The 11,846-nt window shown below is 41.4% G+C and overlaps 5 protein-coding genes across 5 annotated transcripts; 4 read left to right on the top strand and 1 right to left on the bottom strand.

Moving 5' to 3' along the window:
• Positions 1–91: 91 nt before the first annotated feature.
• Positions 92–7,648, bottom strand: SJAG_00898 (ATP-dependent RNA helicase Slh1). The gene has a single exon (XM_002172131.2). The coding sequence runs from the start codon at positions 7,550–7,552 to the stop codon at positions 1,703–1,705; it is 5,850 nt and encodes a 1,949-aa protein (XP_002172167.1). The 5' UTR covers positions 7,553–7,648; the 3' UTR covers positions 92–1,702.
• Positions 184–1,707, top strand: SJAG_00897 (bystin family U3 and U14 snoRNA associated protein). Its single transcript, XM_002172130.2, has one exon. It carries the CDS (start codon positions 252–254, stop codon positions 1,626–1,628), a length of 1,377 nt encoding a protein of 458 aa, XP_002172166.1. The 5' UTR covers positions 184–251; the 3' UTR covers positions 1,629–1,707.
• A 36-nt stretch (positions 7,649–7,684) lies between the features above and the next one.
• SJAG_00899 (SNARE Ykt6) lies at positions 7,685–8,769 on the top strand. Its single transcript, XM_002172132.2, has 2 exons — positions 7,685–7,859; positions 7,902–8,769. Exons 1-2 carry the CDS (start codon positions 7,756–7,758, stop codon positions 8,389–8,391), a joined length of 594 nt encoding a protein of 197 aa, XP_002172168.1. The 5' UTR covers positions 7,685–7,755; the 3' UTR covers positions 8,392–8,769.
• A 99-nt stretch (positions 8,770–8,868) lies between these two features.
• On the top strand, positions 8,869–9,973 carry SJAG_00900 (vacuolar sorting protein Did2; the record flags this gene model as incomplete). Its single annotated transcript, XM_002172133.2, has 7 exons — positions 8,869–8,953; positions 9,023–9,042; positions 9,083–9,160; positions 9,219–9,365; positions 9,439–9,507; positions 9,621–9,692; positions 9,752–9,973. The coding sequence occupies exons 1-7, from the start codon at positions 8,938–8,940 to the stop codon at positions 9,971–9,973; spliced, it is 624 nt and encodes a 207-aa protein (XP_002172169.2). The 5' UTR covers positions 8,869–8,937.
• Positions 9,974–10,295: 322 nt separating this feature from the next.
• SJAG_00901 (transcription factor TFIIH complex subunit Tfb2) lies at positions 10,296–11,674 on the top strand (the record flags this gene model as incomplete). Its single annotated transcript, XM_002172134.1, has 2 exons — positions 10,296–10,618; positions 10,663–11,674. The coding sequence occupies 2 exons, from the start codon at positions 10,296–10,298 to the stop codon at positions 11,672–11,674; spliced, it is 1,335 nt and encodes a 444-aa protein (XP_002172170.1).
• Positions 11,675–11,846: the final 172 nt, after the last annotated feature.

Here is an 11,846-nt window from a genome sequence, read left to right as displayed (position 1 = left end):
AATCCTGAACGATTCAAACTTTCCGGAAGCAAGAAAACTGTTAGTAAAAATACACACACCGTCTCTTGCTAACAGTTTATTCTTGATTAGTGTACAGATCTATTCACCGTCTCTATGTCCTCAAACCTCGCTTAACAATCGCTTAATCCCGCAGACCATCGCTTACTCGCTTACCGCTCCTTCCCTGCTCGGGCACTCCAGGAAGGAAACCAGCAAAATTTCGACGCACCCTCTACCTCGATAACTGTAAGATGCCTAAAGCTCCTAAGGTGAGATTGAGCCATGTGCCTTTGCACCAGGACATTGAAAAGAGCCGCGAGGAAGGCATTTTGCGAACAAAAACCTCAAAACCTCAAAAGTCCGGAAAAAAGAAGGCAAATGCTGAGTTTCTAGACGCGAAATCGTCAAAGAAAATTCTTCGTCTTGCTAGAGAACAAGCAGAGGAGATTGAACAGGAAGAAAACGCCGAAGGAAACGCGAAAAATGAGGGCAATTCGTTGAAAATTACATCTTTGAAAGCTTCCAGCAAGCCTGAAGCTGCTTCAGTTTCGCTTTCCGCCAGAGACAGTCTGTCAAATCCTCAAATCGAAGACGAGGACGACGACAGTGATGATGCTAATTACGGCTCGGATAATGAATTTGTTGCTGGAGAGGAGGAGGATGAGTACGAAGAGTTCGAAATCGATGAAGGTGACAAGGCTCTGTTTGACAAGTTTCTCCCAGAAACAGAACAAAAACCCACCAACTTGTCGAATCTTATTATGCAGAAGATTCAAGAGGCAGAGGCGAGAGCTCGCGGTGAGTTGCCCGTGGAAGAAGAAGAAGAATCGGGATTGCCTCCGCTCCCTCCTAAGGTTATCGAGGTTTATAGCAAGGTAGGCTTGCTGTTGTCTAGATACCGTTCAGGCAAAATCCCTAAAGCGTTCAAAATTATTCCTAACTTATCGAACTGGGAAGATATTCTCTATCTTACAAGACCAGACACATGGACTCCTCACGCCGTGTATCAAGCCACACGTATTTTCGTCTCCAATTTGAAGCCTCTCCAGGCCCAGCGGTTTTTGACAACTGTTTTGCTTGAACGTGTCCGTGAGGATATTCGTGACGGAGGAAAACTTAACTATCACTTGTACATGGCTTTAAAGAAGGGCCTTTATAAACCCGCAGCTTGGTTTAAGGGATTCCTGTTTCCTCTCCTCCAGGAGGGTTGCACCTTACGTGAAGCCGCTATCGTCGGCAGTGTTCTCACTAAAGTTTCAGTCCCTGTACTGCATTCTGCTGCTGCTTTGCTTCGTTTGACAGAGTTTGAAATGAGTGGAGCACAGTCGTTATTTATCCGCATCTTATTGGACAAAAAGTACGCTCTGCCGTACAAGGTAGTGGACGCACTTGTTTTCTATTTCCTTCGTTGGAAGTCTATTGATCGTCCTCTTGCTGTTCTTGAACATCAATCGTTGCTTGTATTCGCTCAACGATACAAGCATGATATCACGCCTGAGCAAAAAGATGCATTGCTCGAGGTTGTCATTGCTAAGGGTCATTACTCCATTGGTCCGGAGATTCGCCGTGAACTCGCAAACAGCACGAGCCGTGGTGAAGAAATTCCGGATGAAGAAATGCAGTTGTAGATTGGGCTAATAAATTTTTGGTTAATTCGGGAGGTTATTCTCAGTTGGCGGGGGAGGACGTGACGGAAGGCGAATTATGAGGTTGTACTCGTTGCTTCAGACGGAGACATTAAATGAATGGAGTGTTCGTATACCAGCGGATAGCTATCGCTGATAACATAAACTTTTGCGTTTTGGCCTTGACAGGGAGCTGGAATATCGAGTCGAAGACGTAGCGTAAGTTTCTGTTGAGCAGAATTCTTTCCCAGCATAGACGCCCTCCGAATAGCAAATAGTTCGTCAGTCTGTGGATTGCCAATGAGAACGAACCAACCTTCTGTCTGAGGTTTAGGGAATTTTTCAGAGTAAATATGGAAGTCTGGGTTCAAAGGGGGGTTGCAACGGCGAATCTGCAAGTGAACAAGTTCAGGCGATTTTTGACTCACATGAATGTCCATGTCTGGATATGCGGAGGTCGCTGCGTACAAAGCATCCATGCTTTCTGGAACCAAACTTAGTTTCGCGAGCGTCTTTTCCAAAAATTGACGAGACTTTCCAGCAACTTTATATAGCACTTTCTTCGCCTCTTTCTCTGACTTAAACGTAAGAGAGGGAAGTGCGTTTCTATATAGCTCATCCGGATAGCAAGCTTGCTTTAAACACTGTAAAATGCTAATAAACGTGAAACACACATTAAGGAAACTTAGTTCTGCTGACACATCCAAATATGCTTGAATGATACGAATAATTTGATCGAGAACGGCGAACGTATCGGTAATATAATCATCCACGGGCAACTCCAAACGAGCCATGTGCGCCTGAGAAAGAATAAATGTTTTCACATGTGCGTCGACCATTCTCAGGTTGAGACGTTCTGCGTTATACTTTAAGGTCTTGTTGATTTCTGCGTTTGTGATATCTTCTGTATGACGGATAGCCAAATCATCAAACTCGGTAGACTCGGCAAGTAGCTGAAGACAGCTTGGGAAATCAAAGTCGCTCCGCAGTTTTTGAACCACATTGCGCACGGATCTGTGAGAAATGTAGTAATAACTGACAATTCTTCCAAGTGAGGTCGGTGCGTAATTTTCGTTATCTGTTCTGTAAATACAGGCAGAAAGCTCCAATTCTTTGAAAGTGTTATTAATAAGTTGAGACAAAAATTCATCGACGCTTTCCTGATCGTTGCTGGCAGCACCGTAATAAACAGGATTTTGATAAACACGACGGTAAAAGTACGTCCAAGTTAAAAAGTCCATCGCATCCTGTCGCGAATGAAGCGTTCCAGAAGCAATTTCTGCATTAATATGATCCTCCAAAACTTTGTGAAGATATGACTCCACAGGAAAACCGCTATGCAAAAAGTGCTTGTAGAATGATTTCTTCGTGTCTTGAACAAAAATTCTTGCAACACCCTCGGTATCGAATTGAGGACGTCCGGCACGACCGAGCATTTGGAGTACGTCTGTTTGATCCATATCCTTGTAACCCTCAATCTTAGCATCATAGTACTCTGTACCCTTAACAATTACTAAATGCGCAGGTGTGTTAACACCCCAAGCAATTGTGCTAGTAGCAATGAGAATTTGAATCTTGTTATTGACAAACAGCTCTTCACTGATCCGTCGATCATCCTCAGTAAGACCAGCGTGATGCAACCCAATGCCAAAAGGAAGAGACATTTTTAGATTTTTGTCCTCAACTTTTGTTAGCACCATTTCCAAATCTTCCTCTTTCATGTTCAAGAAACGTCTAGGGTTGTCCTCAAGCGCACAGAAAGAAATCAAGTCTCTTGCTGTGTAACGGGTTTGTCTACGTGAGGAGACAAAAATAATAACAGGTTTCGTAGGTGAATGAGTTTTGATTGCCTGAAATGCGGGTTTATTCATTGACATCATTCGGGGGCCATAAGCTCTTCCAGGGAAACCGTCAATGTAGATTTCGAGGGGAACAGGTCTTACGGAATGTCTAAAGTTAAACAAACCGTCTGTAATTCCCAACCAATCAGCCAAATCATGCGCGTTTGCAACCGCAGTTGACAAACCAAGTATTCTAACAGAAGAGTTGGTTTGTGAAGCGATGTAATTCATACGGGAAACAATCATTTCCAGAATTGGACCACGGTCACTGCCAAGCAAGTGAATTTCATCAATAATAACCAAAGACACATTTTGAACATACTTGCGTGTTCTCCAATTTCTTGTGATACCGTCCCATTTTTCGGGAGTGGTAATTATGATATCTGCCCCCATAATTGTTTTTGAATCGGGAGAAGTGTCACCAGTAAGTTCAATCATATTGATATGCATGGGCTCCACAAGACGAGCGCCCCAATCCTTTAATCTTTCCTTTACAAGAGCTTTCATTGGTGCGATGTAAACAACTTTGGAACCAGGATGTTCACGGAATGCCCACCATGTCGCTAATTCAGCTGCCATTGTTTTACCAGAACCTGTAGGTGCACCAATGAAAACATTTGTTGGCGTATGGTAAACTGTATGGAAGAATTGACTTTGGACTGCATTGAAAAAGCTGAAACGCTTGGCACAAATCTCCTCGAGAACAGGATTCTGTAAAGCAGTGATTGGAAGAGGTTGTAAGTCCAAAAGCTCAGTAATAGGATTAGGATCTTCTCTCAATACAACATGGGAGAGGTTTACGGGGGTTACGGTTTCTGCGCCAAGCCATGTGTTTGAAATTGCAATCACGTAAAGCTGTGAAGGAGGTGGATTAGAAAGCGGAATTGCAAAACTCAAAGGAGGAATAGAACGGTACGTTTTCCTAGACAAATAAAGGACTTCATGATGCAAAATGGTATTGCTACCACTATCCTCAACAAAAATCCAAAACAATTCGGTATTTCCGTGAATACGCATATCCCATTCAAATAAAGGCGAAATATTTAAACTGATCCTCATAACGTTTTGTGTTAAAGGGAACAAATCTGCTTCCACCTTAAGCAATGGAAAGTGCGAGAGTGCATTTCTTAAAACGTTGCCCATACGCTTATTATGAACAAGATCTCCCAACTCCGTGTCGTCCATTTCGACCATTTCAACAATTGAAGTTGAAGAGGAAGCCTGGTTCTCCAGTTTCGCTACAATTTCACGAGGAAGATTCAGTTGGGCAAGCGGATGTTCAAATGACCACTGTTGCTTATCAATGGATTTACAGATACTTAGAACAGTGTATGCAGAGGACCATGCCCGAGAAAGAGCGATCTCAAACAAAGCTCTAGTAATTCTTCCGGCGTTCTGAGCAACATAGTTCATATCTGATTGTAGCGTAAAATCATCAACACGGGATCGTGAAATGTAACTTTGAAGAACGACATTGACTTTTCCAGGTGTGTTAGAGACTGAGTCCCGAAGTTGACAAGGAGTCGAGTATTCTAAGAGCTCTTCCAAATCCTTTGCTTCATTTTCTCTTGACTTAATTTGAGAGAACTCGCTGCAGTTACTAAGTAATGAAAAAATATCGGCTTCCGACATTTGACTCTTTAGTAACTTGTTAATTGTGGTAACACTTTGGTAGGAAATGTAATAATGTGACGCTATACGTCCCAAATCTTTTGGAGTTAAGTAACCAGTGTTTTTATTATATACAATCATTTGATTCGCATACAGTTTCTGTGCTGCAAGCATAACCAGTTCTCTTCGCTTGCTTCCCAAAAGTGGATCGTCCTGAAGGGTATCATATGCGATTCCATAAATCAGGGGATTCTTCCGCATTCTGATATAGAGGTAAGTATAACCCAACCACGACACCGCTTCATCAATGTTAGTAACACTACCCAACGCAATTTCTGCGTTAAGATTGTCGACAAGATGCTCAACGAATTGTGACTCAATCGGGCTTTGCTGTGTCACTACAGAAAGATAATGAGCGAGTTTATCATGTGTAGTTACAATATAGGCCTCTGCTGAACTCTCGAATTGAGGTCTTCCAGCACGACCAAAAATTTGAAGAACATCAAGGACACCCAAGTCAACAAATGAACCTTTTTGTGGATCGTACAACTGAGTCCCTTTAATGACAACGGCATAAGCTGGTAAATTAACACCCCAAGCCAAAGTAGCAGTACAGCACAAAACTTTAATGAGACCCATAGAGAAGAGCTTTTCAGTCAGATGTCTGTCTGAACGATGCATTCCAGCATTGTGGACACCGAGACCATATTTAAATAACTCTTTAAGGTCGTTCATCTTGGACTTTCCCACTTCTCGTTGCATTAATTTATATTTTGGATTTTCAGACTGCAACTCATCAGAACTGTCCAGTAAATCCATTTTGCCTTCATTGTAAAACTGTTCTTTCAGTTTCTTAGCCGTCTTGATGGTATCCTTTCGTGAGTGAACGAAGACCATCACTTGATGACCGTTTTCGAGAAGATTAAGAACTTTATCAAAAGCAGCCTCATCCAAATTGCCCATGGATTGTCTTGAATTAGCAGTACCTTTGACTCCAATAAAATGCTGTTCAATGGGGCAGGGACGGAACGCATTAGAAAAGTAAAACAGTCCGCGTTGACGATTTACACCCAAGAAGTCTGAAACATCAAGATAGTTTGGGAGGGTAGCAGATAAACCAACTATTCTTATCATTGTCTGGCTCGTTTCCACAAAACGTTGTGTTCGAGCAACGATGGATTCTATTACAGCACCACGGTCATCATGAAGCATATGAACCTCATCAATGATTAAGAGTCTAACCTTTTCGGCAAGTTCCGTGTCACCAACACTCTTACGCGTAACGACATCCCATTTTTCAGGCGTAGTTACAAGTAGCTGAGTTTCACTAAGTTCTTTCTTCGTGAGCTGCATATCACCGGTAAACTCTCGGGTCTTCACCCCAAGCCAAGCCAGTCGTTTTCCCATCTTGTCAACAACTTCAGCTGCAAGTGCCTTCATAGGAGCAACATAGACAATTTTAAACTCATCTTTACGCAAGTTGTAAATATCATCGCCATTGCTATCAACTCCAACGACATCACAATAATTGGATAAAGTCTGTAAGATGGTTAACATGGCGACATCTGTTTTACCAGCACCGGTAGGTGCACAGACCAGCATGTTTTCATTTGTTGTAAAAGCAATCGGGAAAATAAGAGATTGAATACGGTTCAGAGAAGTGTATCCTAGAAATGTCTTCCGACATAAGGTATTCAATGAAGAAATTTTAACAGGCTTCTCACCCGGAAGACGAGCGGCTTGTTTTGCGTAAGGAACTGTAATCTCTTCATAGCGTTCGTATTCTTCACGAACACTTCCGGCTGGAAGAGCAAACTTTTTGCCCACAATACTAACAGAATTGCCGATATTTTTTGCGCCGTAGACATGCGGGTATTGCTCGTCATTAAACAGCTTTTGTCCGGTAAATAGAGGACCACGATTATCCGTTCTTTGCAAAGCTTTCTGCTTTGAACGTTTAATACGCTCTAATAAGGCGGCACCATGAGTGGCAGTTTCATCTTTTCCAGATTGATCTTCCTCTGCGTATTGAATAGCAGATGTCTCTAGATATTGCTTCAATTCATGATGTTTCATTAAGAGATCTGAAACAAGTTGGATATTGTCGTAACCAAGTAAGCTAATAAGAGCTTCTTGACATGCATACTCATTAGCGGAGTGACTCAGAGCCTCAACAACACCTTCAAAGAGTGCATCTGCATCTAAAGACATCGACGGTGCGACATTCTCGCAACATCCTAACAACCAAGTCATAGGGTCCTCCTCCGTTTGTTCAATTCCTGTCGCATTTTGATCAGGAACGTCTACCTCACTTTCCAAGGATTTGCTCCATAATTGTTTTAACCGAGAAACCGCAAGACCAGCAGCAGAATTGTCAATCTTGTATTCAAAATGATACTTCACAGAATCATCGAGTTCTGGCAAGCTTTTGAACACACTGTCAGCCTTAGCAAGAAGATCTGGAATGGGAGTCATATAGAGCAAAATATACCAAGAAAAATAAGCAAATTACAGGCACAATGCCCCAATGGTGGTGCGTGGTTGGGAAACGGTAAGAGCGCGACTGACGCCCATACAACTTTGACGCGTCCATACTACAGGTGTGATTGTACGTCATCACTAACCTTACTATGAGCTTAGCCAAGGTTAACCAGAGCAACTCACCTTAACAACCCATTATGAAGCTTTACGGCATTAACGTTCTCCGTTATGATCCTAAGCCCGTCCAGTTGCTGAGCACGGTGTCTGATCTCTCAAGCTTTTCATTTTTCCAACGTTCTACGTATGTTCACACGGTTTAAGATATGTTCTAACGTTTCATTAGTGTTGGCGAGTTTATGGGGTTTTTCACGAAAACAGTAACAGAACGTACTTCCCCTGGTCAAAGACAAGACGTTGAACAGTCAGATTATGTGTTCCACGTATACAATCGTTCAGATGGTCTCTGTGGAGTCATAATTAGTGACAAGGAGTACCCTATGAGAGTGGCCTATACCCTGTTAAATAAGGTTCTGGACGAATTTTTGGCAAAGTATCCTCGAAACAAATGGGCAGAGGGTGCTGTAACACTTCCCTTCCCCGAACTGGACACGTACATCTCCAAGTACCAAGATCCCAAACAAGCTGATACCATTATGCGGGTTCAGCAGGAGCTCGACGAAACAAAGGACGTTCTCCACAAAACCATTGAGAGTGTTCTCGCTCGCGGTGAGAAACTGGATGATCTTATTCAACGTAGCGACAATTTGTCAGCTCAGTCTCGTATGTTTTACAAGTCTGCTAAAAAGCAGAATTCCTGCTGCATAATTGCATAGTTTTCTCCTCACAGAGAGTTGTTCGTACGGATGTAGGAAAGAGTAGGCGAATTTGAGTTTTGTTCCAGCGCTGGAATGATTTTGTTACTCTAGTCTTTTTAAACCATAAGGGTTTTGCGAGAGAATTCTGTCCCTTTGTGAATTGAAAGAAACCAAACCTGACCCTTTTTATTAACTGCTGTCCCAACAAGGGACTACGTGTTGTATATGTTACACTCATCTCAAGCTTTTTTTTTTCTACGCTCTTTTCCCGTTCTATATATAATCAGCTTTTCACTCACAATGGTCTAAGCAGGTAATTTTAGTCAAATGCCACTTTTAATTATAAAGAACATTGTTTGTGTACCTTTTCATTTCAGTTTCTAACTTAAAAAGTAATGTTTACGACGCGTACGCGTTTGCATTTCGTTCAAGGTTTTGAGTGCTACCAGGCGGCGTATCCATAACCAAGTCTTTCTTCTACAACTACTAGTTCCCGTTATATTCAATTACAGCTTATCAATACTCTTTTCAAACTCATTTTGATTATATTAGTGTGTAAATACGATGAGTGGTCTTGAAAGTATGAAGAATTGGCTCAAAATACTCTAATTAATTCTATACCTTCAATACAGTAACTAACCGAAAACAGATTCATTATTTCAGTTAAAAGTATGATAAATGATTGTACTCGCGCTAATTTAAATTTAAGTTTGCAGCAAAATCGCTGAAGAAACAATCTCAGAAAGCTGTAAAAGAAGAGAAATCCGAGAAAGCAAAGATAAAAAAGGTGAGGATTGTGTAAACTTCTTGTTTGTCTCATTGCTATAATCTAACATATTTGTAAGGCAATGGCCCAAGGAAATACTGAAATTGCGAGAATTTATGCTACGAACGCCATTCGGAAACAACAGGAAGCACTCAATCTTTTACGGCTTTCCTCAAGAATTGATGCAGTGAGCAGCAGAATACAAACTGCGGTTACGATGCGAAATGTGAGTTTATAATGTCGAACACTCTCGTTCGATCTCTTCATGTTTTTTTTTATGCAACTAACAATATGGATAGATGTCCAGAAACATGAGTGGTGTCGTTCGTGAAATGGATAGAGCTACACGTTCTATGAATCTTGAAATGGTATGTGCTAAGGTTTTAAGATTTGAATTGCAGCGTGCATTTGACACTATGTCTCAATTACTCTTAAATAAATATTTTCATTTGAGTATGGTACTAACTTACATTTCTTACAGATATCTAGGGTCATGGATCGTTTCGAGACTCAATTCGACGATATTAATGTTCAAGCAGGTGTCATGGAGAAGGTATGCAAATTAAGAAATCATTTCTTCTTATATATCGCGAAACTAATACTGACTTATAGTCCATGGGAACTGCGACGGCTGTTGATGCACCACAAGAAGACGTTGACTTATTGCTACAAAGCGTAGCTGACGAAGCAGGCTTGGAGTTAAATCAATCTCTTAACAGCGAGCCCCTTCCCCAGCAATCAGCTACTGAAATTCAAGCCCAAGAACCGGTGCCCGTGAAAGCACAAGACCTTGATGATTTATTACAAGAGAGATTGAAAGCACTTCGTTCTTAGGTGTTCCTTTTGCACGTAAACATGAATACCTTGACACAGATTTACACTACATTTTACTTATCACTTTGTCCGATTTCCCTTCGTTTTTTTTTTTCGAGTTTTTCGGTGCTTTTCTGTTTTAAACTTTTTTTTGTCCAGACAACGCTTTTTTTTTTCAAAACCATTTACTTACTGAAAAAGGTGAATTAAATCTGAAATTTCATTCCACTTTCAATAGTTTTCTCTCCTATATTGTGGTAAGTGAATGCCTGCCCATTCTTTGGAACAGGCTATCACTCCTTCCACCCATTCTGCCAGTTGGACGTTGAAAAAAGGCTAAATAATGCAAGCAGAGTTCAAAACTAGCATCAATGATTACCTTGAACAGCTTCCAAATCACATGCGGTTGTATCAGAAACCTGCAACGTGTTTAGCCATTTTTCGTCTACTGCCAATTATTGCCCGACAATATGTGATGGCTATGCTCTTCAATCCTTCCCCAGTTGCGTTAAACGACTTTGATTTGTGGACAAAATTATCAAGCAAGGTTTATCAAACGGAGTCGTTTAATAAACTTGTTAGAATGCACATTTTTCAAGTTGATGGTCAAAATGTGATTTTAAATTCAGAATTTCGCCAACAATTCATCACGGCACTTACCGGAGGGTAAGATTAATTCGTGACTACTTCATACTAATTGCATTGAACAGTGGAACACACAATTCTTTTGGTGTGCCTTGTATAGATGAGGACAGACAAAGAGTCGACATCGAGTTTTTGGACAAATATGCTACCGACACATGGGAGACAATTCTCCACTTCATGGTAGGAACGTCAGTTAAAAAAATCCCTGGTGAAGGTGTTCTCAGTTTGTTACGTCGGGGTGGGTTGATGACGGGAACAAAAAATCAAGTTCGAATTACCCATTCGGGCTTCCAGTTCTTGCTTCAAGACATTAATACACAAATTTGGACACTTTTACTAGAGTACCTGAAGCTTTCAGAAGACACGCACATGGATCCCGTGCAAGTGTTGCACTTTCTCTTCATGTTGGGCAGTTTGGAATTAGGTCGAGATTATTCAGTTCACTTCTTGACCGATACTCAACAAATCATGTTAGAAGACTTACGCGAGTACGGCCTAGTGTATCAAAAAAAATCATCATCCCGGCGGTTTTACCCGACTCGTCTTGCTACTAGTTTAACCACTGAGTATCATTCACCAGTCAAGGGTGCGGGATCTGATGCCGGGAAAGGGTTTATTATTGTCGAGACAAATTATCGTTTATACGCTTACACAGACTCACCGCTTCAAATCGCCATTCTTGGTCTTTTTACCAACTTACGTGCTCGGTTTTCCAATTTAATTGTTGGTGTTATTACCAGAGATAGTATTCGGCGGGCATTGCAAAGTGGTATTACGGCAGAGCAGATTATCACATATTTAACGACACACGCACATCCCCAAATGCGGAAAGAGATTCCTCTCCTGCCGCCTACTTTAGTTGATCAGATTTATCTTTGGGAGTTAGAACGGAATCGGTTGCGGGCGACTCCTGGTATATTATTTCGCGACTTCCTCACGGACAAAGATTTTGAAAAAGCTGTTCAATATGCAAAGGAGCTTGGTGTTCTTGTTTGGGATAGTTCATTAAAACGAATGTTCTTTATTACAAATGCTGGTGCTCAACCGATGATTAACTTTCTAAAGCGCAGAAAGTAAAACCATTATTTGACTGCTCACTGTCCGGGTCTACTTATTATATTTCCGCCATGCCAAAAAATGTAATGACTTGCGTCCAAAACGGCCTCGTTTGCCCTTCCTATCTTTTGAGAAAAAAAAAAGAAAACTATTCCGTAATAAAATGAAACGAACGACGATTAATTACAAAGTG

This window comes from Schizosaccharomyces japonicus (assembly GCF_000149845.2).
Source record: "Schizosaccharomyces japonicus yFS275 unplaced genomic scaffold supercont5.1, whole genome shotgun sequence".
Classification (NCBI taxonomy): domain Eukaryota; kingdom Fungi; phylum Ascomycota; class Schizosaccharomycetes; order Schizosaccharomycetales; family Schizosaccharomycetaceae; genus Schizosaccharomyces; species Schizosaccharomyces japonicus.
This window is presented reverse-complemented; position numbering and strand designations above follow the sequence as displayed.

What these genes read in the sequence shown, in the direction of transcription:
- SJAG_00897 (XM_002172130.2), top strand. Translation starts at nt 252, where the DNA reads ATGCCTAAAGCTCCTAAGGTGAGATTGAGCCATGTGCCTTTGCACCAG.
- SJAG_00898 (XM_002172131.2), bottom strand. Translation starts at nt 7,552, where the DNA reads ATGACTCCCATTCCAGATCTTCTTGCTAAGGCTGACAGTGTGTTCAAA.
- SJAG_00899 (XM_002172132.2), top strand. Translation starts at nt 7,756, where the DNA reads ATGAAGCTTTACGGCATTAACGTTCTCCGTTATGATCCTAAGCCCGTC. An exon ending in TCATTTTTCCAACGTTCTAC is followed by an intron (nt 7,860 to 7,901) that starts GTATGTTCACAC and finishes ACGTTTCATTAG; the next exon opens with TGTTGGCGAGTTTATGGGGT.